The 27,711-nt window shown below is 33.5% G+C and overlaps 2 protein-coding genes across 3 annotated transcripts; one reads left to right on the forward strand and one right to left on the reverse strand.

Annotated features, from left to right (window-relative positions):
• The first annotated feature begins 1,398 nt into the window (after positions 1-1,398).
• LOC136222311 (stearoyl-[acyl-carrier-protein] 9-desaturase, chloroplastic) lies at positions 1,399-5,123 on the forward strand. Its single transcript, XM_066009937.1, has 3 exons — positions 1,399-1,645; positions 3,618-4,122; positions 4,240-5,123. The coding sequence occupies exons 1-3, from the start codon at positions 1,518-1,520 to the stop codon at positions 4,798-4,800; spliced, it is 1,194 nt and encodes a 397-aa protein (XP_065866009.1). The 5' UTR covers positions 1,399-1,517; the 3' UTR covers positions 4,801-5,123.
• A 3,022-nt stretch (positions 5,124-8,145) lies between these two features.
• On the reverse strand, positions 8,146-12,198 carry LOC136222639 (uncharacterized). Of its 2 annotated transcripts, none has more exons than XM_066010378.1 (5): positions 12,056-12,198; positions 11,562-11,760; positions 11,056-11,141; positions 9,318-10,926; positions 8,146-9,050 (listed from the first exon to the last, which is right to left on the reverse strand). In XM_066010378.1, exons 2-5 carry the CDS (start codon positions 11,722-11,724, stop codon positions 8,419-8,421), a joined length of 2,490 nt encoding a protein of 829 aa, XP_065866450.1. In that variant the 5' UTR covers positions 11,725-11,760; positions 12,056-12,198; the 3' UTR covers positions 8,146-8,418. The 2 variants fall into 2 exon arrangements, with proteins under 2 accessions (XP_065866450.1, XP_065866449.1); XM_066010377.1 differs by lacking the exon at positions 12,056-12,198 and adding an exon at positions 11,902-12,015.
• Positions 12,199-27,711: the final 15,513 nt, after the last annotated feature.

A 27,711-nucleotide genomic window follows, 5' to 3' on the forward strand; every position in this document is an offset into this window, starting at 1 on the left:
GGTGATTGTTAATGATATTAAAAAAATGTTAAAGAGTTTGCTAATATAGAATTTATTCATGAGAAACGCGAAGTGAATTCTGTTGTTCACAATTTTATAGCTATAAAGATTTCCCTTCTTTTGTTTTTGCTTGTATTTGAAAATATTTTACTAATAAATGATATATACATATTTGATAAATTTGAGTTTTTTTTAAGAACATAATTGAGTTTAAACATTGATGAATGTATTAATTGTACGTTTTCAATGATTTTGGTGCTATATACTTTGTAAAGAAAGACACCTCATAACTATTTCTACAGTTGTAGATTTTTTAATTTTATAAGATTATTGTTTTTATATGGATTCTTTCTTTTTAGAAACTAAGCTTTACTTAATTTTTAATACTTATTATTATAATACTTATATTTATTTAATTGGTTGCATATCATTTCATGTACTAACTCCACAAAAAGTATACATAATAATAATAATAATAATAATAATAATAATAATTTTTTTTTTGGGATTGCATAAGAGATTATTTAGAAAAAATCTTTACGAAACATATTTAAGGATGTTTATTTTAGCTTTTTAAATAATTTCGTGTTTTACTTTAAACCGTATAAAATATAATATTTAATTAGAATTATCCAATATCAGTTTTTAGTTTTTTTTTATAAAAACATCAATATTTTAAAAGTTAAACTTTTCGCGAAAAACTATTTGTAGTTATTTAATGTTAACAAAATTAATATTTTTATTTTTATAAAATACATTTCCTTTTTAACGCTATTTTTATCTTTAATATAATTATCAAAATAATAAAATTTTACTCATTTCCATAAATTATTATTTTTAATTTTTATTTAGTTATTCAAAATATTTTTATAAGTTTATGTATTACATTTTTTATTTTTATAATTTATATAATATTTAGCTTAAACATATCTATATTAAACATTTTATATGCTAACAACAACAATGAATCACAATTTTATCAGTTATTAATAATTAATCAATTTATAACATACATTTAATGTAAACAGTTAATAATAACAACTATTAGCTAATAGATGAACTAAATATACGGAGGGGCGGGAAATGTATTCACATTTCCATCCCATAAGTTAGACAGTAACATATTTGTCCATATCTCCATCCCGTGAAAAATTCTTATGCACCGTTTATAGATTTTCCAATAAAACTTTTAAAAAGCATTAACTAATAATATCAAATATCAACCATCATTTGAGCTTACTCCATCCATCCTCCCACAGGAACAGGAAATCCGGTCATATTGCCGCCCTTGGTTTGGTGGAACAAATGGGCTGGAAGGGTAGTGGTTGTAATTAGTAAGTAGAAGAGGGGTATTTAGGAAAATAAGTGAGGGGCGCATATATAGCAAAGCAATAGCCCCCCATTGTTGAAGTAGACTTTGTTATTGTCAGTTGTCACTTTGCTCTGTTCTCTCTTCTCTTCTGTGGAGGAAACTGAACCACCCCAAAGCAATTGCTGCACCAAAACACTCACTAGCTATGGCTCTCAAACTCAATCCTTTCCTTTCTCAATCTCACAAATTACCTTCTTTCGCTTTACCTCCAGTGGCTGGTGGTCACAGATCTCCCAGGTTTTACATGGCTTCTACCCTCAAGTCTGGCTCCAAGTTAGTTCTCTTCCTCTTCCCTTTCTATGCCCATTTCGTTTTCGATTCTTCTTTTTTGGATCAATCGATGGATCTTTGCATGCTTTCTTGTAATCGAGTTGATTTTGGATCTGAAATTTTCGTTTAACATCGATTCTTTGCTTCACTGTTTTCCTTGGTTGATCTTTATCGTCTTTCTTTTGGGTTTTTCAATTTGAAGTGGTTGAAATAGGGTTTAATTTCTTTGTATCAATAATTCACGAGTTTATTTATGTTTCTTGTTCTAATTTGAATTTCATTGAGATAGATTTTGCATGTTGATTTGGTTCAGAATTATGCATTTTCTCCAGAATGAATTGGTGCTTCGTTTCTGTTGAAAATGTTGTTTTTGAGTTCATATACATTTTTTTATTATTTTTTTTATGCGGGCGGAGTTTCCACAGTTTTTATCATTTTGTAGTTTGTCTTTTCATATACGTATGCCTTGAGTTTTTTTTGTTTTCATTTAAAATGGAAAAAGAAAACCATTTGATAATGTCATTATGATGGCTTATTTTTCACATATTTCTTATGCAGTAACGCGTGCTTTAAATGCTCTATTAATGACACAACAAACATTAAGAAAAAGATATGACAAACAAGAGCTGATTTTCTTTTCTTTTTTTAGAAACTCAAGTCTGCTTTCTTGCCAGTATTTTTCATTGTCAATCTTCTAGTTAAGATAGCTAAAGCGACTGAAAACGATATTGTTGATGAAATGTTTGTATATTTTTCTCCAATTGGATTTTGGTGGTTGGAATAGTTTTCTACTGTTAATGGCATAGTTCTCTTTTAGTCTTTTTTTAGCTAGAAGGTAAATGGGTAGATAGGATGATTATTACAATATTGATTGTAACTTTAGGAGTAATCCGTGTCTTGAATTCCATTTAATTCTATGTCAAAGATTTAGTTGATCTGGTTTTTCTTTGATTTGTTCCATAAATTTTTTTGTAAGGCTGAATACCCCCTGAACTTAGCCTCATGTTTCTTGTTCTTGCTGGTTGTTTCTTTGGAGCAGGTCTGTACACATGAAAAGATTCTTGAATGATGCAAGCATGCTTGTTTTTCTTCAAAGTCCTTTGTTTTTCATGTTCATTGAATTCTTCCCTTTTCCAATCTGTTTGCTTTCATACTTAAGCATGATGAGTAATCTTAAGTAGAATAGTGGCACATGTACTGTTCTAACTTAAACAAGTTGTATAATTTAATGTGCTGATGCAATTTCTCATGTGCTTAATTTATTTTTCTTTTCCTAATTTCTCAGAGAAAATGTTGCAATTTACTTTCTGTGGTTGTGGTTGAATCTACATTTTGAAAAAGGACCAAGTTTGGTGAAAGTGGTTCAAATAATTAAATAGACATATTCTCTTCTTCCATCACTTGGGTGGTTGAATCTTTGACTTTTTCTTTCATTAGCATCTACTTATCATGTTCTTTAGTACTACAATTTCGAGTTCTAGGAGCTGAAGCAATAGTTGTTTTGTCTTATGCTATTGAGTATAGATTTCTATTTCTTTCCATAAATTCGCTTTATAACTTGAGGAAAAGTCGGGTTTCCCCTCCTTAAATATGTGCGATATTTGTTTTGTTTCTTTCTACGGGGATGCCAATTTCTTACAAGTTGTCACAGTAGTAGTTGTTCAAATATGGAAAGGCTGGGTTGATATGGTGATCAATTAATCATATGATTCTCAGGTTGATCATCAGTGTTGGAATGCATATGTTTTCTTTGAGATTCACGCTGAAGTGTTGAAAACTAACATAACATTTTTTGTTCACATAAATTACATAATCAACACATTTAGAACTAACATGCCTAAAGATTGTCCAAATGTGTTTATAAGCACTTTAAACATGGAAGAGTTGAGTAATTGTATTGGACGATATCTTTCTGTGATTAGATCAATTAGTACAGTAATTCAATAGTCATAAAAAAAATTCTACTTTTATGCAGGGAGGTTGAGAATCTGAAGAAGCCTTTTATGCCTCCTCGTGAGGTGCACGTTCAGGTCACCCATTCTATGCCACCTCAAAAGATTGAGATCTTTAAATCTTTGGAGGGTTGGGCTGAGGATAACATTCTGGTTCATCTGAAGCCAGTTGAGAAGTGTTGGCAACCACAGGACTTTTTGCCTGATCCTGCCTCCGATGGATTCGAGGAGCAAGTGAAAGAACTTAGGGAGAGAGCAAAGGAACTTCCAGACGACTACTTTGTTACCTTGGTTGGAGACATGATCACGGAAGAGGCTCTTCCCACTTATCAAACAATGCTGAATACCTTAGACGGTGTCCGAGATGAAACAGGGGCAAGTCTTACATCCTGGGCAGTTTGGACAAGGGCATGGACTGCTGAAGAAAATAGACACGGTGATCTCCTCAATAAGTATCTCTACCTATCTGGACGAGTTGACATGAGGCAAATTGAGAAGACTATTCAGTATTTGATAGGATCAGGAATGGTAAGATATGTGTTTTGAAAGTGCTCAAACTGATATACTTCTTCTCATTCTAGTTCTTCATGGCTCTCAGTCTCTCGTTCTTTATCTAATTTTAATTTCGTGTATATGATAATGTAGGATCCACGGACAGAAAATAGTCCCTACCTCGGGTTTATCTACACATCATTCCAAGAAAGGGCAACCTTCGTTTCCCATGGGAACACGGCCAGACATGCTAAGGAACATGGAGATATAAAGTTGGCTCAAATCTGTGGTATAATTGCTGCAGATGAGAAGCGTCATGAAACGGCCTACACAAAAATAGTCGAAAAACTCTTTGAGATTGATCCAGATGGAACTATTGTGGCTTTCGCTGACATGATGAGGAAGAAAATTGCTATGCCTGCACACTTGATGTATGATGGCCGCGATGACAATCTGTTTGACCACTTTTCTGCAGTTGCACAGAGACTTGGCGTCTACACAGCAAAGGACTATGCAGACATAATGGAGTTTTTGGTGGGAAGATGGAAGGTGGAAAAACTTACAGGACTTTCATCGGAGGGGCAAAAAGCTCAAGATTATGTTTGCCGGTTGCCTCCAAGAATTAGAAGGCTGGAAGAACGAGCTCAAGGAAGGGCGCAAGAAGCACAAAGCGTTCCTTTCAGTTGGATTTTCGATAGAGAGGTGAAACTGTAAGGGAAGAATGGTTGGTTTTGGGTCTTTTTGGTGGTCCTCCCTGCAAAAGGAGTAGAGGTAGGATTTAGAAGTTGGGGTTTGTAAGAAATGCAGCATAGTTGATAATATTTGTGGAAGGAGAGTTTTGTTGGGGAGTGAATTTGGCAAAGGTTGTAGATACAGTTGTTGCTTGTTTTGTTGTCATGAGTATGCTGATAAGGGGGCAGCTGTAGTTTTGATGTCTTGTTTTTTTCCTTACGTGCTCCCTTCCCTTGTATGAGTTCTTTTGTTTTTTTGGACCTGATGAGTGTCTTTGAGTATAAAACAAACGATCTTTCTGGCAATTTTAATGATGTTGATGATTACAGTCTTTATGCTACAACTTTATAAGTAACAATTTCACCACTTCCAACCCATAATAACTTGGCTCGCCTTTTGTTTAGGTGAACTCTTAAGTTCACAATTTCACCACTTCCAGTAAGGTCAGTTCAATCTGTTATTAATTAGGTGAACTCAGGGCTCAAACTCAACCCCGAGTTATAACTTCTAAAAACTTAACTGGTATAACTTTCAAAAGTAAAAGTACATTAGGTTAATTACAAATCTGACTCAATTAAGAGGTCTGTTTACATTTTTAGACCTATTATAACACATCTTACCAAACTAGATACTTTCATTATTTACTCTTGTTCAAACCACCAACTACGGACAAGTTGTTATGTGAAGCAAATGTGGACACTTCTAAACGCGACTTTTGCTATGAACAACTGCTGCGATTTTTGATGGATTTTTGCAGCAAATTCAATGGCAAAGGTCGGAAAGAATAGCATGAAATCGTGTGATTTTTGGGATTTGTTAGGGTTTACGGGTTTAGGATATAGTTTTTCGTGTGATTTGGGGTTAGCGTTACATTTAGTAGCATGTTTATGCATTGAAAATTTATTCGGGATGTATTTGTGTGATTGAATGTGTCTTAAGCACCCCTATTTCAGCAGCTCGATAGTTTCCCAGTCATAAAAAAACATTCCTTCGGTGGAAGCAATTGTGGAGGAAATTCATATTAATAAGTTGAATTTTCTCTGCAATTGCTTCCACTGTGGAAGGTTTTTCATGACTAAGAAAACAATTGAGTGGATGAGTACCTTCGGAGTCTAATATTTTAAGCTTGTTTGTTTCTGTAGTTGGGTTAACTACAAAGGAGTTTTGTTTTCTTGTTTTTCTTACACAAAATGCCAAATTTTTTTATAATGTGAAGGTCTCAGGGAAGGATTCTTCTAAGAAGGATTTCAAGAAGATAAATGTAGGTCAAATGAGATTGAGTCAACATGTGCAAAAGTGTAGACTATCTCTTGTAAAATTTTGAAATTGATTTTTATTGAAAGTCAAAGCACATTCGATTCATCACCCACGCATGTCATGGTTTTTCCCTCTGTTTTTCATTGGTCATTCCACGTGATCACAGTCAAAACATGGTCGGTTGACATACTGCTACTGTTGAAAAACAAACACATTGCCAAAATAAATTAAATAAAGACAGTCAAAAGTATCATATCATTTTTTCAATTCAAACAACTGCGAAACATGGCAAAATAAACTACGAAAACAATTGGCTTCGCAGTTAAATTAACTGCGAACTCTATTCCATAAATCCCCTCCGCACCGCGAATGCTTTTGCTTCGCAGTTTACGATTCTGCGAAGCCAATTTCTACACAGTTTACGATTCTACAGAGAAAATTCGCAAATTGCGAACCCATCAGGTTTGATATACCCTCTAAATTTCAATCTCCTAAGGTGCAAACTAACTTAAAATACACAGAACTAAACTATATATAGAAATTTATGTACGTAAAATCAATAAAATACTTACATGAAGAGTTTGGATCTTGGATTGATGTGTGAAATTTGAAATTGGATTGCATAAAGGATGAGAAGTGAAGTATAAGTAGTGTTAAGTGATAATATATATATTAGGGGTATTCTAAAAGTAGATAATTAAAGTGTCTAGTTTGGTAGCATGTGTTATAATAAATCTAAAAATATAAATATGCCTCTCACTTAGACCAGTTTTGTAATTAACCCTTATTTATTAAAAGTTAAAATTTTAATAACATAATTTCTAACAAAGTACCTTATCAAAAAAACGTTCTTTTTTCTTTTTAAATTTATATTCTATAAAAATCTATATATATAATGTAATATTTTAATATTAATATATTTTAATAATTAATATTAATCTAACGGGTCGGATTGAATGGACTTAGTAGCCTTATTCTCGTTCATCTCAAGTCCAGTCTAAAAATAGGTGAGTTTATGTACGTCTGTTTCTAAAATGTTTTTGCGCTTTTTATATGAAAATCACATTTGTTATAAAAAAAATTATAATTACAGTTAGATCGTATCACAAAACTTAATTCTAATTATATTATTATTTTTATAAAAATCATAAAATAAGTATGTTTTTATATCCTAATTTATACATTTTAAACCCCAATTCATAAATTTTAACCCTACAAAATGTATCCTATACTTCTAATTTATAAATCCTAATCTTTAAAATATATTAAAAATAGTGATTTTCTTAGTTTGACATAATTCAAATAATGATTTGACATAGTTATAAATAATTTTTAAAAACTGTATTTCTATGTAAATTTCCCAATGTTTTTTTTTTTTTGACAGGTCCAAGCTTGACCCATTTAATACGGAACTGGATAGAACGGGTACCTGGATCCGTGAACCGGTGTATAAGCTATTATGGTTTTCTGAAATGGATGTAGTGCAAAATTATACGGTGATTTAGTTTAGAAAGGCTGCCTATCCTTTGCTAATTCCTCAATAATTCACAATGAATTGAACATCTGGTATGCTTTATTATCTCTTACAGACTGGAAATTCAATGAAAAGGCATTATGATTGATCAGCAAAAGGTCCATAACTTTTTCCTTTTCACAGTTGCCAGAATGAACCAATCTCACAGCCATTTTCAATTATTTGGCCATCATCTTTAGCGCGCATTTGGTGCTGCATCATGGCCCTTGTTTTCATTCTTTTTCTTATACTCACTTACCCCAAGCCATGTTTTGCACATAAAGATATGAAATTTGATAAAGATATTGTTGTGCAGATTTAGGGAAAGATAAATAAATGAGAATAGAAACACAGATTTTGCGCGATTCACCAACATTGTGTTGACTAGTCACAGACAGAAGGAGAATAGCTTTTATTAAAGAGGCGGAAATCAGATTACAAATTAGGTTTACACAATAGAAGATTTATAGTACTCAATCTAACCTAAACCGATTTGGAACCCAGGATGTCCCCACGATGTTGCTTTTTATCGCAGTGTGTTATACTGATTCAAGACATTATGACAGATACTTCCATTTCAACATTCAGAGATTAATAATTACTCAAACAAAATAACATATTCAAAAGCATTGTTCAAAGAATTACAAAACTATACATCACCATTGTTTTTTCCTCAAAGAATTGACAAATCTATAGAAGCCTGTGCTTCCACTTTCAAGAAAACCTAAAACTTGTAGGACTTTCCAACTCTTTCTCCAGCATAACTTAAACAAGAAACAAAACTGTCATATACAGGGAGGGATGCTTTAACATATCAAGATTTAGTTTAATCAACATATTATTTCATCTAGAATTTCATAAAAAATCCAATCCTCAAGGTCAAGTGCTATGTCCTCAAAATCCAATTGAAGGTTCATCCAACTCTCATCTTTTCCCAAGTCTCTTACCACAATGTCATCCAGTGATTGGTCAATCTTTAATTTGGGGCTTCGGTACCAGTTAAGTCTTTTCCAAACTTCTTCAACCATATGGCTTCCCTTAGGTAATGGACACACACGTTGATGTTGATCGAAGCAGATAGTCTTCGGGAAGTAGGCTAGTGAGCTTGCATACACCTGAAGTAACACCTCGTTGATTGAATCAAATAGAAGCTGATGATGAACACAATTGCTGTCCACATCTTCTGGAGGATATTCCAGTTCCTGCTGCAAATAAACTTCTAGTTCCTTAAATAAGGTTGGACTAAGTGGCTGCTCCAAGGAGTGCCAAGTACCGAGGTGCCCTTGCTGAATCAAGCCTGATACTTCAAGAACGTCTTTCACGTAATTGAAGTCTGCATCATCTACTTCTTCTATTTCAGAGTGGAGGAAGTCATTCTGAATCATTGTATGTGGATTTTCATCATTTTCAAAGTCTGAATTTGTTTCATCCATGGAATTCTGTCTACAATCCACCTCTGAACCTGAAACAATTTAGAGGATGAAATTACTAACTAACTCGGTCACAAGGAAAAGGGATTTTAAGAGAAACAACAATGCAGATGCTTTCTCAAAGTCAAATTATCATGTTTTATAAAACTTGGGAAATCTAGTTAGGGGCATTAGATAGTATTTCCAACTGAAAGTAACTTGACTTTTTAAGTCAAGTTTATAGTAATGTTACGTCAATTCTATGACCAAAAACATATTTTGAAAGCCATATAACAAGGGATTTTGGTTTAGAATGGTACCCTTTGAGACTGTTGTTTGATCAGTTATGTGATCTTCAATACAAGACTCCTGAACCGGAACCGAAACCTGACTTAGTTCTTCATGCTCCCCACTGGAGCTTGCTGTGGAACCAATATCTTCATCTTGGTAATGACCATCTCTTTGCTTTTCTGGCTCATGTAGCTCTCCACTGCTAAATGTTTCGTCCTTCGTACCTACTACACAGATAGCAGGACATTCATTTTCCTCATAGATGTTTCCTTCCTCTACCATGTTCTTGTGAAGTTCTGTCTCTTTAGCAGCATATAGTGGGCCTAAATTTTCTCCATCAACAAGAATTCTTGACAAACTAGAATCTTTATGACTTTTACTCTTGGTTATCTCATCACAATCCATAACAGTCTTGGTTGGAATTTCTGTTTCATGTGTGGTCTCGTTTGAATCAAGATCCTGCAATGAAAGTCTCCTTTTGAAGGATTTAATTCTGTACCCGGTTTCCGGAATTCTGTTTTCATTTATCAATCTTAAACTCTTAGATTTCTGCTCATGCCACTTTCCCTCTCTGGTTGAACTGTATTCAAACAGACGAGCATATCTATCCATTGACTCGTTCAGAGAAGATACTCTTCTCATGTGTGAGAGTTGGCCCCTGCTAAGCACCTTGCCAGAACTGCTTGTTTCGTGACAACTTCTGGGGTTTTCTGGGAACTCCTCCAACTTTCCTCGAATCTCTTTCTCATCAGTTGTCAATGTACTTCCAGAAGGAACTCTATGGAGAAGAGAATCTGATGAAGTTTGATTATTCTGCCTTTTGCTCTCTCTGAGTCCATGTTTTATCTTCTTCATCATATACTTCAAATGGCCCATAAATGATTGATGCCGTCCATGTTTGTTTGAAACCTGAGACAATGGAGATGAAGAAAAGTCTAATTCCTCACTAACAGCGAGGACTACTGTATCATTAGCATGTCCAGCTTTAGGCATCTGAAGGAAGTCCTCAAGAGACTTGGCTTCAATAGACTGTTGAACTTTAGCCTCAGCATTGAACTTTTCTCCTTTTCGGAACGACCAAGTTTCCCTCGATTTGTGCTCAAGTGTACTAGGCTTCAAGTGTCTGTTGTCCGGGGACCTGGCTAGAGGAAATGACCCAGATTTCTTTAGTCTTGCTTTTGTGTTTGAAGTCAGCTGAACATGAAAGTTGTTTGTAGCTTTAACATCAGGATCCTGTAGGATTTCCAGGAACATCTTCTTATTGATCTTAAACACCTCCAAAACATCCATGCATTCCATTATACGTCGGTGAGAAATTTCTCTGCTGAGGTTTGCAGCATCTGAGTAGCTTTTATTTAATGATGAATCAACTAATTTATCACCAGTTTCTGAAGAAAAACCCCCAGGGCATCTAGATTCAGTAGCATCAGCACTTCTCTCAAGAATTATGATTGGATTCGACCAATCAGTTGTAATTCCACCAAGGCTATCTGATGTTCTTAAACGATGAAATGAATCAGCCCGCGGCATCTGTGATCTTGCAGACATTTCTTTTGCCACTAATGCTTTTATGCGGGCTTTGGCTGAAATTCTATCAGTAGGATTGGCAATGGCATCCTTGGTAATTTGCGGCTCATCCTGATATAATTGAGAACAAATCAAACAATAATCAACAACAATCCAGAATAACTAATGTTCACCTTGGCAGTATAAAAACTGGTACTTCACAAAATTTTCAAACATATTAAAGGAGGAAGATGAACTGACAATTAAGGGGATAGCATCAGCAGCCAAATATTCCTGCGCTTCATCGGCATAGTGCTCAAAAGAAATTGTTTTGGGATATCCACAGCCTGCATATCAGAAAACAAGACATATTTTTGTTGATTATTGCATACAGAAGAACCACCAAACAAATTCAACTATGAACTAACATGAAAAAGGTCCACTTTGTTCAACAAGACTAACAAACCATGTTGCACGGACACGGACACGATCCTGGAAACTGACACGGCATAACCTTCATAAAATAACCATTAAACAAAAATGGATATGGACACAAAATGGACTCTAGGACACATAGAAACGCTATTAAAGAGAAGTGTCCGTGTAACAACAGAACAAGCACGGACACGAAACGGAAACAGGCACAGGGAAAAGCTATTTCTAAAATATAAACTTCATAAAATAGCCTTGAAACAGCAACAAATGGACATAGAAATGGACACCAAATACAGAAACACTCGTGCAACATAGAAGAAAAGATTACTTACAGATGGTATGATGTTTCCCTCTCCTGTGTTTTCTGCGGGAAGATATCCTTTTAGAACTATGCCAATAATGGTAATCAAGAATATGAAGCACGCTCCATATGCACCCTGGAAGATGTCCCTGATATGCAATATCAGAATCTTGCCTATTCAAATGCTTTGTCATGTTTCAGATCAGAAAATTGTATTGAATTTCTGTATCCTGAAAGAAAAACAATTGAACCCTTTCACTTAGAGAAATCGCCGAACACTTAAGGAGAAAAATTCAAAGAAGACAACTTAAAAGCTAGCTACTTTTCTTGTGGGTATGAAGAAGAATCAAAGAAAGAGGAAAAAGGATTACAAATTAAGAAACAGAAAGAAGATGACTTTCTCCTTTACAACATACAAAAAAGGAGAAAGAAAGACGTTAATCTGTTTGTTTGAAAAAGGAAGATCAGAAAAAAGGCAAAGGGACCCTTTAAAAAGCAGTTATAGATTATACAAGCGCGTTTTACCCGCCAAGAAGAAGAAGTTGCAGGTCCACAGGGAAGGGAAGGCACGAGTCAAAGCAAAAGTCTGCTAAGCAAGCTACGGGTTAAGATTTGATGACCGAACAGTAGTTTATTAATATTATAAGAGTTTGATCAAAGATTAAGGCTGCGTTTAGATTATGGATTAAAATGGAGTTGGGTGACCCAGAAAGTGATTTTTGATATTGAAAAAAGGCGAGAATCTGGAATTTCTGGATGGATGTTGGTAGGTATGATGTGAAAGATTTTGTCCTGGTGTTTGTTTATATCTTCCATTTTAAATAGGAGCTTAGTTATTATCTTTCCATTATTAATTCATCATTATCTTTTTTAAAGTTTACTTGAATATGATTTTTAGTTCTCATCAAAAAAAAAAAAAAAAAAAAAAAAATATGATTTTTAGTTATTTATTTTATGTCAAATTGACGCTAAGATTTATTTCAAAATTGTTTGCTAAAATGCAATTACTTTTCCAAATTATAGATTCAACTTTAGTTGCTTCATAACAAAAAAAAAAAAAAAGTTTATTTTGTGAATAAAAAAGTTAAAAGAAAGAAATAATAGCTTTTATATTAGGATAATCGAGATACAAGTAGTTTCGGAATTTAAATGGGATCGACCAGTTCAGCTAGTAGTTTCACTATTGATCAAATCAGTATTGGTTCCTTCACTTAGATGATGATACAGAAGTACTTAAAATGATTAAAATGGTGTGACATAATCAAAGTGGATATGGTTAATAATAATTCGTTCATTATAGAAATTTTCTCAACAATCTAGTAAAAAATATGAATAATTTTAATTAATAATAAAAAGAATAAAGATCTAACCAACATCTTTGGAAATGGTGTAGCATATATTAGCACTCTTCTACATATATACAAACCTAAGGGATGTGATTGAGTGATAGGCGATCTTCCACCCTTAACTAAGAATGAGGGATCAAACCTCACTTTGGGTATGAGGAGTAATCTTAAATCATTTGGCCAACGGACAAATTATTATTGCCATTGTCTTGAGACAAATGATAAAGAGAGATGGGACAAATAAGGTTGGTTATATCTTTCTCAGCAATTTCGTTTCACTGTGTTTTGTTTTTGCTAGTAACTTTCTCGTCTCCTCCTCTTCAAGAATCTCCAATTTCATATTTTATATGAAAATAAAAATCAAATAACAACTTTAAAGTAAATTTTATGTTCCAAAAAATCTCTATCTATTAAAAGCTGAATAGGTATTAAACTTTCTTTAACAAAAATGACAAAATTGAAATCTTGATCGGAAAGAACAAAAGAGGAAGAAGAATGAATCGATTAGAGTTGTATATCACTTGTGTGTCCCCTTTTTTATGATTTCAGGGGCTAACAGGATGAAAAATAGGAAATTGAGGAAGTATATTTACGATTTGTGTAGAATAAGGATTAATTAATTTTGATCATATACGTCCAGATGGGCTTTACGCCAAAAATCTATAAGGTAAATTACACAATAATCATGATTGATAAATTATTTATAAGTGGTTTATTTTCTTGAACAAATTTATTAAAATATCAAATGTGGTGTGTTTTTAAAAACCTGTTTATCTCCTATAAATGACTAACTGAAAATTTGACAAAAGCAAAATTAAAATTGTGATATTATAATATTTTAAAATTTAAAATTGTATAAAGACTTTCATAAATGTAAATAAAAAATTAAAATATGTTTTTTCCATGTAATTTCCTCAAATCTATATATGTAATGATACAAAATGAATCATTTAAGGTCCAACACGAAGCGATGGCATGGTGGAAAGAGCTCTCTACGTGTTTCTCCTCTTGCCGCCCACCTTCTCTTCTAGTTTCTTCTTCTTTCTTTCCTTTTCTTTTTCTCTTTTCTCTTCCAAACTTATTTTTATAACTCTAAGCTAGAACAAAGCAGCGAGATCTAATCGGAGGAGGGAGAAGGAAGCGTGTCTTCCTTCTTCCTCCTCCCATCTACGGTTGTATTTCCGTTTTTCTAGCTTTTAGTGTTTCATTTTATTTTCAGTTGTAGATCCATACCTTTCATCAGATTTTCTCCATCTGATTCGCAGCTGTTAGCTATATCTATGTCATTTACGCTCTTTTCGAATTTAGTAAGAGCGAAAACGTGTTATTTTATACATAGATCTATGGATCTACGAGGTTGTATCAGTAAAAAGGACTCAGATCCAGTTAACCGGAGAAACTAAATGATGACGATTGGTTTGCAGTGACTTTCATGTGGAGTTGGATTAATGAAAAGTATGAGTTTTGTCGTCTTATTGTTTTAGTTGTACCTTTATAGTTATTTTTGCTCTTTGTAGCTTTTTTATTTCCTTTATGGACGTTGTATTAGACATTTGTCTGTACCGATTTTATCCCTTGCTATTTTCATCGTATTTCTTCATCTAATGAAATGCTTAAACTTTATTATGAAAAAAAGGTCCAACACGAAGCATCTTGGTCATCTCTCACTAAGCACCTGTGGATCAAGCCTTCCATTCATTCTCAATTAATTTTAAATTAATTTTATAATTTTTGGATGGTAATTATGCGCTTAATCTTGATTTTTATAAAACGAAATGATTAGACGAACGATTAGAAGATTGAAAAATAAAAGACTTTTTCCTTTTATAATATGGTACTAAGAAATGGTACCAAGACTTAAAGTTTAACTAGCTATAATATGGTACTAAGAAAAGATGAAATCAACACCGGAATTTGAGAATTTTTCCTTTTATTTATTGATTTTTAAGATAATTTGATGTTTAGCTGGAAATGAAAAGCAGGGAATTAGAGTTGAAATTTGACGTTAATTTTGTAAAGAAATTCAATCCAACCAAATGTGACTTAAAATGATGAAAACTGAAATTAAATGCAATGAACAATGTTGATAACTTTAATGAAGTGAAAAATTAAAAACAACAAACTTATAGCAAAAGATAAATGGCGATGTCCACATTTCTGAAGTTTTGAATGATGTTGAACATGAAGGATAATTGAAGGAAAATGTTGGCTGGAAACTCTTGCTGGAATAGCAGTAACTTATTGGAGTCGAAAAAACGTAGCAGTAAGCTGTAATGTTTAGTAGAAATTTGAGGGTTGAAACTTGTAAAAACAACTCGAATTATGTAGTTCAAGAACTCGGGATAATTGTGCAAACGGTGGAATGGAATTTGATAAAGTTCGTATAAGGATAGAGACAGTGACAAATCAGATTAAATGGAGGTTCGAAAATGTGATTGTAAGGCTTGAATTTCAGAAATCAAAGTGAGAAAAAAATTGAAATATGGCAGAGGCAAATGAGGAAAGCAAGAATAGAGCTTGAGAGCTTAGAAAAATTGAAAATGGTGAAAGCAGTGAACTCAAAAAAACAGAGTAATTGAATTATTCAGTTGAGTGAGGGTAGGGTAGAGATGTAAATGGGATGGGGATTCCAGTCCCCATTGGTGACCCGCTCCCAGGGGCGGAGCTAGCCGGGGGCCGAAACTCTCCGGCCACCGGCTCCGTCCTTGAGAATCTTTAATTTTGTCCCGTCTAGCCCCCCTAATATTGATATATATTTAATCCATGTAATATTATTTTAATAGTTTAAAGTAGTCGAGTTGGTTGAAGAGTCTTATTTTAACTTTATTTTTTCAATTAGACTCTTTATTGTTTTTTTTTTTTTTCCACTCGGGCTCCGTTATTCCCTGCCCCGTTTACATCTTACATCCCTAGTTGAGGGGTTAGATTGCATATATGGTTTGAAAGTTTGGGAAAATGGGGGCTATGGATTGGTTAATTAAAAATTGGGGCAACAACTATGAAAATGGACTTGGCAAGAAAAGTTTTGAAACTTTTGAGGAGGACGATAACAGTGGATTGTTGCAACTAGTGTGAAACAACGAATTAGTTGCTTTGAGAATGAAATTAAGAGTTTGGGGATGAGAATTGAAGCTTGAAAATTTGACTTTAGTGGCTGGAAATACGGAATTCAGATTCAAGAATTCAGAGAGAAGTTTTTGTATTGAGTTTTTTTATTTGAGTTGGTTGGGTTTTAGAACGAAGGTTTGAGGCTCTATTTATAGCTGAATTTCAAGGCTCCCACTACCCATGACTTCCTTGTTTTATTCTCCACCATCCCTACTACATTTTTATGTAGATTTGAGGTCAAATTCGTGGCTTGAAGATGAAGAATAGGGCAGTTCAAATGCCAAAAAAAAAAATAGCAACCACTTTCTAAATATTGATTTTTAGTGATTTTTTGCTATTTCTGAAATTCATCTCTCTCTCAATACGGACTTTGTTTGAGCCCCACAAATAATCATGGCTTCATTTTGATTTGTAGATATAGGATTCCACGTTGCATTATCTAAATTCTGATACGGATTATTGTTCAACGAGTTGATTTTAATCTTAAATCAACAAAGAGGTTTCTTCTAGTTAGAAGGAGTTAATCCTAGTACTCACGGACTAAATTCGTAGGAATAGTGAAATCCTCATTGTTGATTACAAAGAGAAGATTATGATTTTGATTAATGAAAAGTTAAATGATTACAAATGAAAGAGATGAATTTATATCATCATTAATCTTAAAGATGAAATTATATAAAAGCTCAAAATAAGGTAAGGGCAAAGGGATGGTATGATTGTAAATAAGGAGTGATATAATGGGTGGTAAAATTGTAGTCAGAGGGGCGATGGAATGAGAGGGCAAGATTGATCTTTTACGGCATTCATGGCGTGTGGATTTTAATCCAAAATAGAGATGCTAATTTTTCAAATTCACACGGCATGTGGGCTTGGTGCTGAAATTTATGGTTGAAAATTTAGATTCCACACGACGTGTATCAATTTTCAGTAAAACGTATTTTTTTTGTTTTGTATGTTGCCCATTTGATTCGGCTTCTTCTACCACTCATCTCATTTCTTTTAATCGATTAGGTGCTCGCATCAAATTCGTTCATCTATGCTAAAAAAAAAATAAAAAGACGTTGAGGGGTGTTGGAATGCTAGAAAATAGAAAACAGTTTTTAGTTGAAAAATTCAAATGTTCATAACTCCCTCAATACGATTCCGTTTGAGCCCCACGAATAATCCTTGTCTTTGTTTTGATCTATAGATGCAGGATTACACAAAGTTACAACAAGATTCTTTCGATTTCAGCTCCGAAAAATAGGTTTTTAATACTCCCTAATTCTAAAATTTAAAAGCATATTTCATCTCTTTTTATTATATTTTTTCTTTTTCTGATTTACTTTTTTATCATATCACATTTATTTACTTTTTTAAATTTTATTTTTATATTTTTATACCAAGCTTTTATTTTTAAAAAAAAATTATGTTTACCCTAACATCATCCAAAGTAGCTATTTCTTTACATTCATATCATGTTGTTCTTGAAATAAATAAAGAAAACGACTTGCCCATTATTTAGTGCAAATGGTATGCCGAAGTTGACTAAGTAAGATATTGGCCAAAGTTGAAGAATATATTACTTTCATAGCTAGCTTTACTTTTAATTGACCAAATCTATTAGTTACACATTTCGTAAGTTATTTCCCAATATATATTAAACCTATCTTAAAAATAATTAAAGTTGGTATAAGTGGTTAGTGGCATCAACTTATTTAACTTAAAAAAATTAAGCTTAATATACAGTTAAACCTCGATAAATGAATGTTCGATAAAGTAATAATCTTGTTTATATAATAAATTCTTTCGGTCCCGACTTTGGCCAATGGACTAAAGTAATAACCTCGCTAAATGCATTAAGTAATAAAAATATTTAAATCTTTAAGGGCCCAATGAAAATATAAATTAATAATTATTGAATTACATACAAAAAAAAAAATATATATCTTCTATCTTTCAAATGATGAGAAGTCATTGGAGGAGAAAAGAATGTGTACTTGAAATATATCTTCTACCTTTTATAGCTAAATACTAAACGTTTTCATTTGCTATGTACATGAACTTAGTTTTAAATGCATTAAGTTTCACTAAAAAAATTAAACGTCTCTAGATTCAAGTAATACTTTAATTGATGTCTTTTGATTTTTTTACCACATACAATGTATGCCTTTTACAATGAAAAATTATCTATAAAATAATAAATATTGATTTATCGATAAATGAATAATTTATTCATTTATCGATAAATAAATAATCTCGCTTAATGAATATTTTTTCCGGTCCCAATGATATGCATTTATCGAGGTTTTACTGTATGTAGTAAATTTTAATTGACTCCAACTAAGTAATCATAAAAAAATTATATATAAAAGAAAAACCATTCAGACTGATATTGTTGTATCTGAATAATCTTTTGGAACCTTCTTTTCTGGTCCGAGATAAGAATAACAACACGTTAGAGAGGGACCAACGTCCGACGAACCCACTCTGATATTTAAGTTAGCAAATGTAGAAGGAATGTTGAAGATAATCATTGTATTGCTAATAGTTGTATTTACATGTCTCATATGGATCACACATTTTCTATTTATAGTATCTATTAAGGGTAATCTTCGTCATTTTAGGAATTTGCCCTAATTAGTCATCAGACACATGTCAGCCTTCAGTTGGCTCTGCCAAGTTCAGATTGTGACACCATCGGGTAGTGCACTCTGCCATGTAGCAAGCGTGGTGCCAAGTGTCCTGGTTTCATTGGGCTTACAGTCTTCGGATTTCTGAAATGTGAGGCAACACGCTTTATCATTTTTTCCCTGTCCTTTGCGCAACCATTTATATTATCTAACGGTTTGCTCCTTGTTAACCGTACGGTTGTTAGAACGAACGGTAGAAATTATTTCATGTAGCTAAATGGTGTCATATTCATTTTTTTCATATTGGACTGATCCGAAATGTTACATTGATTGTATGTAAATAATGTTTCTATGAATATTTCTTAAAGTATGACATACCTATTGTATTTGAGGTGTTCTATTTACGTAATTTGTTGTAGCACAATGATCATGATCCAAAGTATTTCACTTTATTTTATGGTTACGAGATTATCAAAAAAACATATATATATGGTTATGAGTATGACATTTATAAAGAGTTTATTATCGAAGTTATTCAAAGTCAACAATCCGTTAGTTGTTTTGACCATTTCTATTACAATTTGGCAATACTTTTTATTACATGAAGTTTGTAAAATTTGACCCTATATTTAGATAAATCTATTCAATTAGCTTTTTTTCTTTAATAAAAATGCATACATCATTTTATACATACAAGAACATCAACATCAAGTATAATAAAGAAAAATAAGGTATAAAACTTTACATAAGTACATATTGTGTTTATTACAAAATACATAAAGGTAAAAAACGACTACAACGAGCAAAATATACCATTAAAGGTATAGATAAAACAAATAATAGATGAAATATATACTTCTTCAAACACCAAATTTACAGAAAAACACATGTAATCTCATCTTCAACATTTAAACTCTTCTGAATCTTCGGATCTAAGTCATTTCTTTTGCAATCACGTAGATGTAGTGATCTACATATAAGATCTACCATTTTTGCTCTTGCTAAAACAGAAATAAACAACAGATGCAATTCAAGCGAAATAAGAAATTAATGAAATATATGCAATTCAACTATAATTTATAAAACAACAGAACAGTATAAGGATGAAAAAATGAAGACAACCTATGGATTTTCTGAGCTAATCTACTTCCATTATTTACCCATTTAGCATTAACAAAAAAAATTAATTAATTTTGATTAATCAGTTCGAATTTGCTCAAATACCCCTTGATTGACTTATCTTTCAATTAAAACTTTAGATTAATCAATTTTCATAATTTTATAACTCAAAATAATCTTATTCACATTTTTATTTTTATTTATGAAGTTATTTCTAGAAACGAATTGGACATGTTCAAGTAGTTTTTTTGGCCCAATCTGGAGCTTTGAGTACTTGTCACGTTTTGGGCTGTGAATTCGTCTGGGCTTGCAACATCTACACTGTATTTTCAGATATATTATTATTGAAATTTCCAAGATACCTATAAAAAAAAGGGAAAATTGCACAGAAATTCATTTTTTAAAAACTATTTACAACTATGTCAAGTCATAATTTTGTATTATGTCAAACTAGTAAAATCGGTACTTTTAATATATTTTAAAGATTAGAATTTATAAATTAGAAGTCTAAAATATATTTTCTAGGGTTTATGATTTATGAATTGGAGTCTACAATTTTTTAAATTATGGTGTAAAATCATAATAGTATATAGAGAATAATGACAAATTAAGAATTAAATTTGGTGATATGACTTAGTTGTAATTTTGCATTTAATTATGATATTCATGTATTTATCCCAAAAAAAAATGGAAATTCACATAAACATTACAAAATAATAATTTTTATTCCCAAAATGTTAATCATAAAATTATTTAGATTATAACAAAACCAATATTCCTCAAATGTCATTTTCCAATATTTTCTAAAATATCAAACACTATATTAAGCGACATAATCTTAAATTCTTTCCACATCAAAATTCAAGTTATATAAACTCCAAATAAAAATGAGCAGATTGTGTAAGGGTTCAACTTTTGATTCTTAAATAAAACTGTCATATTTTTTAAAAAAATGAGCGGAAAAAGATCTTTCAAAATTTGATCCCTCCATGCAAACTCAGATCTCTCCAATACAACAACAATCTCTTTTTTTGAATGAAAGATCTTTCAAAATTACTTTTGTGGAAGGTCAGACATCCCAGCTAGGCTGGCACCTCCGACACAACCAACAACCCGAATATTATTAATAAAAAATAGAAAATACAGAGGGGGAGGAACAGAAAGCAAAAAAGGAAAAAAAAACAAAGCTCTACAAGAAACGAATGTGTGCTACATTACATAAATCATCAAACGCAAAAGCCTGACAGAAGTATGGTGCAGAGTTCCACCAGCAGGTATTCGTTGCCGATTGACCATGATTTGCTAGCCGATCCGCAGCCTGATTTCCTTCTCTGAAGATGTGTGTAGCATTCCATGACATTTTAGATAGAGTGAGTAAACAGGATTGCCATTCTCTTCGAATTCTCCACGGCACATCAGTCCGGTTGTTCTTGAGCAGGTGAACCGCATAGGCCGAATCTGATTCTATCCAAATTGACCTCCAATTTCTCTCCCACGCCTCTTTGACAGCAAAAGTAATTGCCTTCATTTCAGCTATATGAGGAGGTGAGCAACGGATAGGGAAAGCAAAACAACCGACTACGAAGCCCCTTGAGTTGCGAAAGATCCCTCCTGCACCGGCATTACCTGTGGAACTTGCTGCCCCATCAGTATTAACTTTTATCCATTGCTCTGGGGGAGCCAGCCATCGAACAGTTATAAAATCCGGATACACAGGTAGACGAGCAGAAGTGGCGTCATTCCTACCTCCTTCTCTAATCACTAACATGAGTTTGTGCTTGAGGATTTGGATTGAAGGGAGATCTGCTTCAAAGGTAGCACGGTTTTTGACCGACCAGATGAACCAAATACAAGTTATAACAGCAAAATTCCATTTACTTCGTCGATTTCGGGTGATGCGCATGTTCTTTAACCATAAAATGAAGTCTGCAGCGTTAGAATGATAACAGTACAAAATACCAAACAGATTAAAGATCAAAAGCCAAAGCTCCCTGGCAGTCGTGCAGTTAACGAACAGATGGATAGCTGTTTCATCGCTGGAGTGGCAGAGCTCGCAACGTTGCGCAATTTACAGACCACGGTTTTGCAGCAGCGATTGCAGCGGTAATTTCCCTTGCAACAATTTACAGCATGTTGTAGCCCTTCTAGTAGGAACTGATATTTCGATTACAAATACAGCAACAAAAATCACATTCAAAAAGCACAAACAACATCAAATTTCATACACTTTTAACAATATTATCTTCCTTCTTCCTCCCCTGTTTTTTTGTTGTTGTTTTTTTGTTTCGTAGTTGTTCTTCTATTGTTTCTTTAACTTTATTTTAGTTAAATATCTATTTTATCTGATCTCTGAATCCATTTAAACTGTGTCTGTTGTTTATAATCTTTGGTTTTGTAACCTTTTCTATTTTAGCAATGTTAGAAATGGTAGATCTTATTCGTAGATCACTGGAACTACGTGGTTCCAAAATAAATGACTTAGATCCGAAAGTTCAGAATGGTTCAGATGATGAAGATTGGACTATAGTGTAGGAAAATAGACAAGCCTACGCGCAGCGGAACAATAAAATTTTATCTATTTTATCTATTTCCCTTTTCCAAGATCTGTTAATTGTTATTTCATATAAAGAGGGATAGAAAGTAATACCTTCGGTGAAGAACTATCTACGGTTGCAAACGAAGTGCCCACAACTCTTAATCCGTGTATCACGAACAACAAAAAAAAACAACACAGAAAAAGATAACTAATCAGTAATCAACCTTAATGATAGCAATCGCAATGATTGCCTCTAACAGAAATCGATACGAGATCAAAGATAGAGTAAGAAAGATTGTAATTAGCCGAGACGGTTGCGGAACGATTCCTCTAGCCCTTCTATTTTGTGTTAGCCGAATTATGGGTTTAGAAAGTCTATTTATAGACTTCTCAAAACCCTAATCCCAGTTGTGTTAGGTAATTAAATAATTGGAATCTTATTCGGAATAGGATTCCTAATTAGATAATTAAATAAACACTTTACTATCATCTAAATAATAACTAATTATATCTAGATAATTATTATTAATCAAATTAATAATTAATTAATATTAGGGATAATTAATTAGAGTTTCAATCACATAAAAACTTCTAATTAATATTATCAGATAATCCTTTAATTTAATTCATAACCATAATCAAATTATAATTATTAATCAAATTAATTTATGCCTAATTAATCTACAAATTTCGGCTCATATATATAGTGTCTCATTAATTATATTTTCGTCCTCCGATTCCAAGTCTCATATGCGACCCATCAGGTTCTTTATTGCCACTAGCCGTATATATCCTTTGAAATTTTTCATCACGATTAATTCCAACATATATATAACAGAATACTGTCGCGAGCTGTTACTAGCAGAACCTATGATATTCCCCCAGAGCAATTAAGAAGTCAGGTTGATAACTGACGTTAACCTTTCTGTATTAGGTACAGTATAATACGATCCTTCATCAACTATATCCTGTCGGTCAATTCCTTATAACCATGGAACGTGTCAAGGTTACATATAACGAAGAGTCTGGTTTTACTTGTACAGGTTGAATTCACTCTGAAAGATAAGTTAAGTGAAATGTTCATTTCTACTCTTAACTCTATCACCTTGCAAGGATTTCAGTCAATTCACCACAAGCGGCCATTTGGATATATCTCCCACTTATCGAGAGTGACGAATGCTCAATTTGACATTAACTATTCTGCAATTACTTTGTGTGATACCCAACCCTGCTCTCACACACCCCAGGCTCTCACCTGTTGGATCGTGCTCGCACAGAATCAAAGTACCAGACTCCATAATCCAGAATCACTAATTAACGAATGTTTGAGTCTGAGGATTAGTTATACCTACTAATACCAATGAGATGAACAGTTGATACATTAGATAAATCAATCCATACTGTTATTTCAAGTCGGGTCCCAATCCTAATGAACTCCTTCACCGGATCCATGTAACTGTCTAGATATCTAAATATCTAAAGCTTGTGAGATCAGCTTTCTGTCTCGACAGAAAACATTATTACATGCAAGTCTCAACAGTGATATGCCAACCCCTATAACATATTGCTTGACTTGGGTTGATTTTAAGTTTATTAATCTTATTATAAAGTATAGTCTCACTTCATGCTTGTATGAACACTTTATAACTACTTAAATAAACTTAGGATTACTTTCTTTATGAAAGATTTGTGCCTTTATATATAGTTACATTTTAATGCTATATATCTGATTAAACAAATGATTAAATAAACAATTTATTCATTAATATTTATATCCTAAAACAATTGTCTATAGGACATAAACCCCAACATATAGTTGCTCCACTATAAATTTGGAGTCACGATAAATATATGGTTCAACTGTTGTTTATGTTAGTTGTACCTTTAATGACATTTTTTTGCTTTTTGTAGTCGTTTTCTTGCCCGAGTTGATCATATATTAGGTTACCATATAGATATGTGAGGTTTTATTTCTTATTGCTTTCATATGTACCTGCAATCTTATTACTTAATGAAGTATTAACATTTTCATCTAAAAAATAGAGAGATATTTCGACCAGAAGTATTTGATTTCGACGAATTGGGAAACAAAAGTGTGGACAAATTTTGATAATTCGAAAAAAAAGGTTAAGGGAAACAAGAAGAAATTTGAGAGAGAGAGTACACAAAGGAGAGCGGAATGGGAAAGAGGAGACAAAAAAATAATAAATGATAATAAATTTATTGTAGGTCTAATATATCTCCAGTCCCTCAAGTTCCAAAAATAGCATACTCCTAAACTTCAAAATGTTACAATAACCCTCTCAACTTGCTTATTTGGAACAAATAACTCCTCAAATAGATTAATATTTGTGATTTCTGATCAGTAAATTAGTTAGATGTAGCAACAAATATTATGGAAATCTTTTATTTCTGATGTAATGTTATGTTGAATGTTTTTTGGGGTTTAGGGGTTATTTGTTCCAAATAAGCAACTTGGGGAGGTATTTGTTCTAATTAAGCAACTTGATGGTTTATTTGTTCCAAATAAGCAAGTTGAGGGCAACATTTTGAAGTTTAGAAGTCAGTTGCAGTTTCTGGACAACTTCAGGGTGATGGGGGGATGTACTAGGCCCTATATTGTATAAATATTTATTAATCACTTTTGAAAAGTAAAAAAAATTGTGACAAACATACTGATGTCCTTTATATTGAACGTAACCTTCCAACTACTTTCGGTGACCTGAAACAGCAACACACAGTCAGAGAGGGGCCGAAGTCTAGTGAACCCTCTCTGATGCTTAAGACAGAGATGTACTGAGAAGTACGTATGAACTTGAAAGCAATGATTAGAAGACTGAATATTAAAAATGATGTACAGGAGGCTCTGAAATCAAGGCTTTTAATAGATGATTCAGTACTTGTACACGTGGCAATCCTTTATTGGTTTCAGACCTTTTAGTTAATTTCATTCTGCATTTCATGGTTGATCATGAAAGCCAGGAGCATGCTTTTAAGGTCTGGGACAACCATTGGTCCACCTGCCCTCTTAGACAGCTCCTTGAGAGATCATCTTGCATATGAGCCTTTGACGTCTTCTTTTGGTATGGGCTTCTTGGTTTAGGCCCTATCTTGAATTCGGGTGTTAGTCCTTTAAATTAGCATTCGAGCCCATTTATTTGATGTTGTATCAGATTCCCCCCCCCCTCATATCTATTAAAAAGTCCCTTTAGGGGTTTCTATTCCCAAAGAAGCATTATTACGACTGTTAAAATACGCCTGTCATAATGACGTTAGGTTGATGTATATATTGAGCCAACTCTTCAGAGCTTATTATTAGAACGCTTCGATTTTCCCTTAGAGTAATTATGACCTAAAAATGCTTCGACCTTTTTCTTCTGCTATAAATTGAAAAAGAAAAAGATTTCAACCTATTCTCTCGTTTCCTGCTTCTAAGTCTGCCATTTATGAACGTGTAAGTTCTCTTTCTTTCTCTTTCCTTTTTACTCTTTTTAAATGGCTCCAAAAACATTAAAACCCGTTTCTAAAAAAATTTGAAGTTCAAGCGTGGTTGATGATGCTTCCCCCTCTTTGACAAAACCCAAAACAGTTGTGAAGCCCAAAAAGGTGAACCCTAAAGTTCCTGACCAACTCTCTTCTTTAACTACTGAACATCTCAGACGGGTTGAAGAACAATACCCTTAGCTCCGAAGGATGGCAATTTCCCTTCTAAAACCGACCGAAAGAGACAATATTCCTCCAGGGGCCAAATTAGGTATGCTTACCCAATATTTGGAATGGGAAATAAGGTTTCCACTGCCATACTGTGTTGTTGAGGTGCTGAATAAATTCTCACTGCGCCCTTGCAAAATTTCTCCGAATACGTGGCTTGAGTTGCTGAGTTTTAACAAAGTTTGTGAAGATTTGAGCGCTGATCTGACTGGTTCCTTATTTCGGCATTATTGGCATCCTACTAAGAAGACAGACAAAGATATGGGTTATTGGACGTTTTATTCTTGTTGACGACCCTTCTTAAAAAAAGAAAGTCCAAAGTGTGAAGGATTTTGAACCGAAATGGTTCTAAATAGAACCAAATGGATTTGACCCGAACAACCCATATGTTCGAGGTTTTCCATTCATCACTAAATAAAATGAAACCCTTACCTTCAAATATTTATGGAAATCAACAAGGTCATTAGATCACGAAGAAGAGGTAGTAGCTAAAAGGATCGTAGCCTACACTCTTCAATGAGATTATCAAGATATGATAAATCTCATCCGAACTGAGGGATACTCATGTTTCTTTAGCAAGACAAGAGGAATCGCATATACCGGATCTGATCAATTCGCCAGAGTAGAAGGTGGTTTTCTTTTCTTATTTTTTATTATGTTTTTTTTTTTTGCTTAATGCAGGTTACTCTGACCAAATGTCTACTCTTCGTGATCAAATCATAGCTCGGCTCAAAAAGTTGAATGTCGAACAAGTAGCAGCAAATCCTCCAGCTGGCCAGATTATGGCCGAAGAGATGAACACTATTCTGGAAGCTCAACCGAACACTACTCCAGAAGCTCAACCAAACACTGGTAATCTTACAGCTCAAACTTCTTCCAATGCTACTAATGACCAAGGTAGTCATGAAATATCTGCTTCAACACCTCCCTCTTTGGTTACTTCCATAGCTTCCCAAACTCTTCCTATCACCCCTCAAATCCGTTGAATGATGTAATCATCTCAAACAAATAAATGCCTCATTCACTTGGGGGTTTTGGTGACACCCCCAATCTGCAAGACGAAGAGGTGATGGAAAATGTGCAGATAATCTCAGTGCATTCATCTCCTAAAGCTGCAAAAAATGTTCAGACTTCGATTGAGGGCCAAGGCAAAACTTCGAAGGGAGCTTCACAGACCGAACACAAAGCAATGCGTTCCAAAAAGCCTTCTTATAATGCTAAAAGAGTATCTTCATACCCTGACTCGGATGTGTCTGATACTGAAGAAATGATACGAAATGGAACATATGAGCAAGGAAGAATTAATAATCTTGAATTGTCGGCTAAAGAGAACCCAAATTCCCTTTTCTTTAGATTCTCGCTTTTCGAGAAAACGCTCCAAGTCTGATGAGATTGAAGTAACAGCTTCGGAAGAGCCTGTGCCGAAGAAATTCAGGATTTATAAAGAAGAAATAGCACTGAAAAAGTCAACCCAACAAAATACTATTCCACCAGGAGTAAGTCCTGAAACTGTTAATCAAGTTACTGGTGAAGTGAGCCAAAAATTGTTGGAAACCTCTGCTAAATTTGATCGTCTGGAGGTATCAACAACATGCTTTTAAATTGCATCGTATCTTTACTCTTGACAATCTTTGATTTTTTCTGTTTACAGTTTTGTAGCTCTAGCACAAACTCTCCGGGGAACGTTTATCTCTACGTATCCCCGACATTGTAGAAGACATTGCCCGATTGGAAGTTATATCGAATGAT

This window comes from Euphorbia lathyris, chromosome 3 (assembly GCF_963576675.1).
Source record: "Euphorbia lathyris chromosome 3, ddEupLath1.1, whole genome shotgun sequence".
Lineage (NCBI taxonomy): Eukaryota > Viridiplantae > Streptophyta > Magnoliopsida > Malpighiales > Euphorbiaceae > Euphorbia > Euphorbia lathyris.

Excerpts from the sequence above, each read along its gene's own strand:
- LOC136222639 (XM_066010378.1), bottom strand. The coding sequence starts at position 11,724 with ATGACAAAGCATTTGAATAGGCAAGATTCTGATATTGCATATCAGGGA. Across the intron at positions 10,927-11,055 it reads CTGATGCTATCCCCTTAATT|GATGAGCCGCAAATTACCAA; the intron begins GTCAGTTCATCT and ends CAATTATATCAG. Across the intron at positions 9,051-9,317 it reads TCAAACAACAGTCTCAAAGG|GTTCAGAGGTGGATTGTAGA; the intron begins GTACCATTCTAA and ends AAATTGTTTCAG.
- LOC136222311 (XM_066009937.1), top strand. The coding sequence starts at position 1,518 with ATGGCTCTCAAACTCAATCCTTTCCTTTCTCAATCTCACAAATTACCT. Across the intron at positions 1,646-3,617 it reads ACCCTCAAGTCTGGCTCCAA|GGAGGTTGAGAATCTGAAGA; the intron begins GTTAGTTCTCTT and ends ACTTTTATGCAG. Across the intron at positions 4,123-4,239 it reads ATTTGATAGGATCAGGAATG|GATCCACGGACAGAAAATAG; the intron begins GTAAGATATGTG and ends ATGATAATGTAG.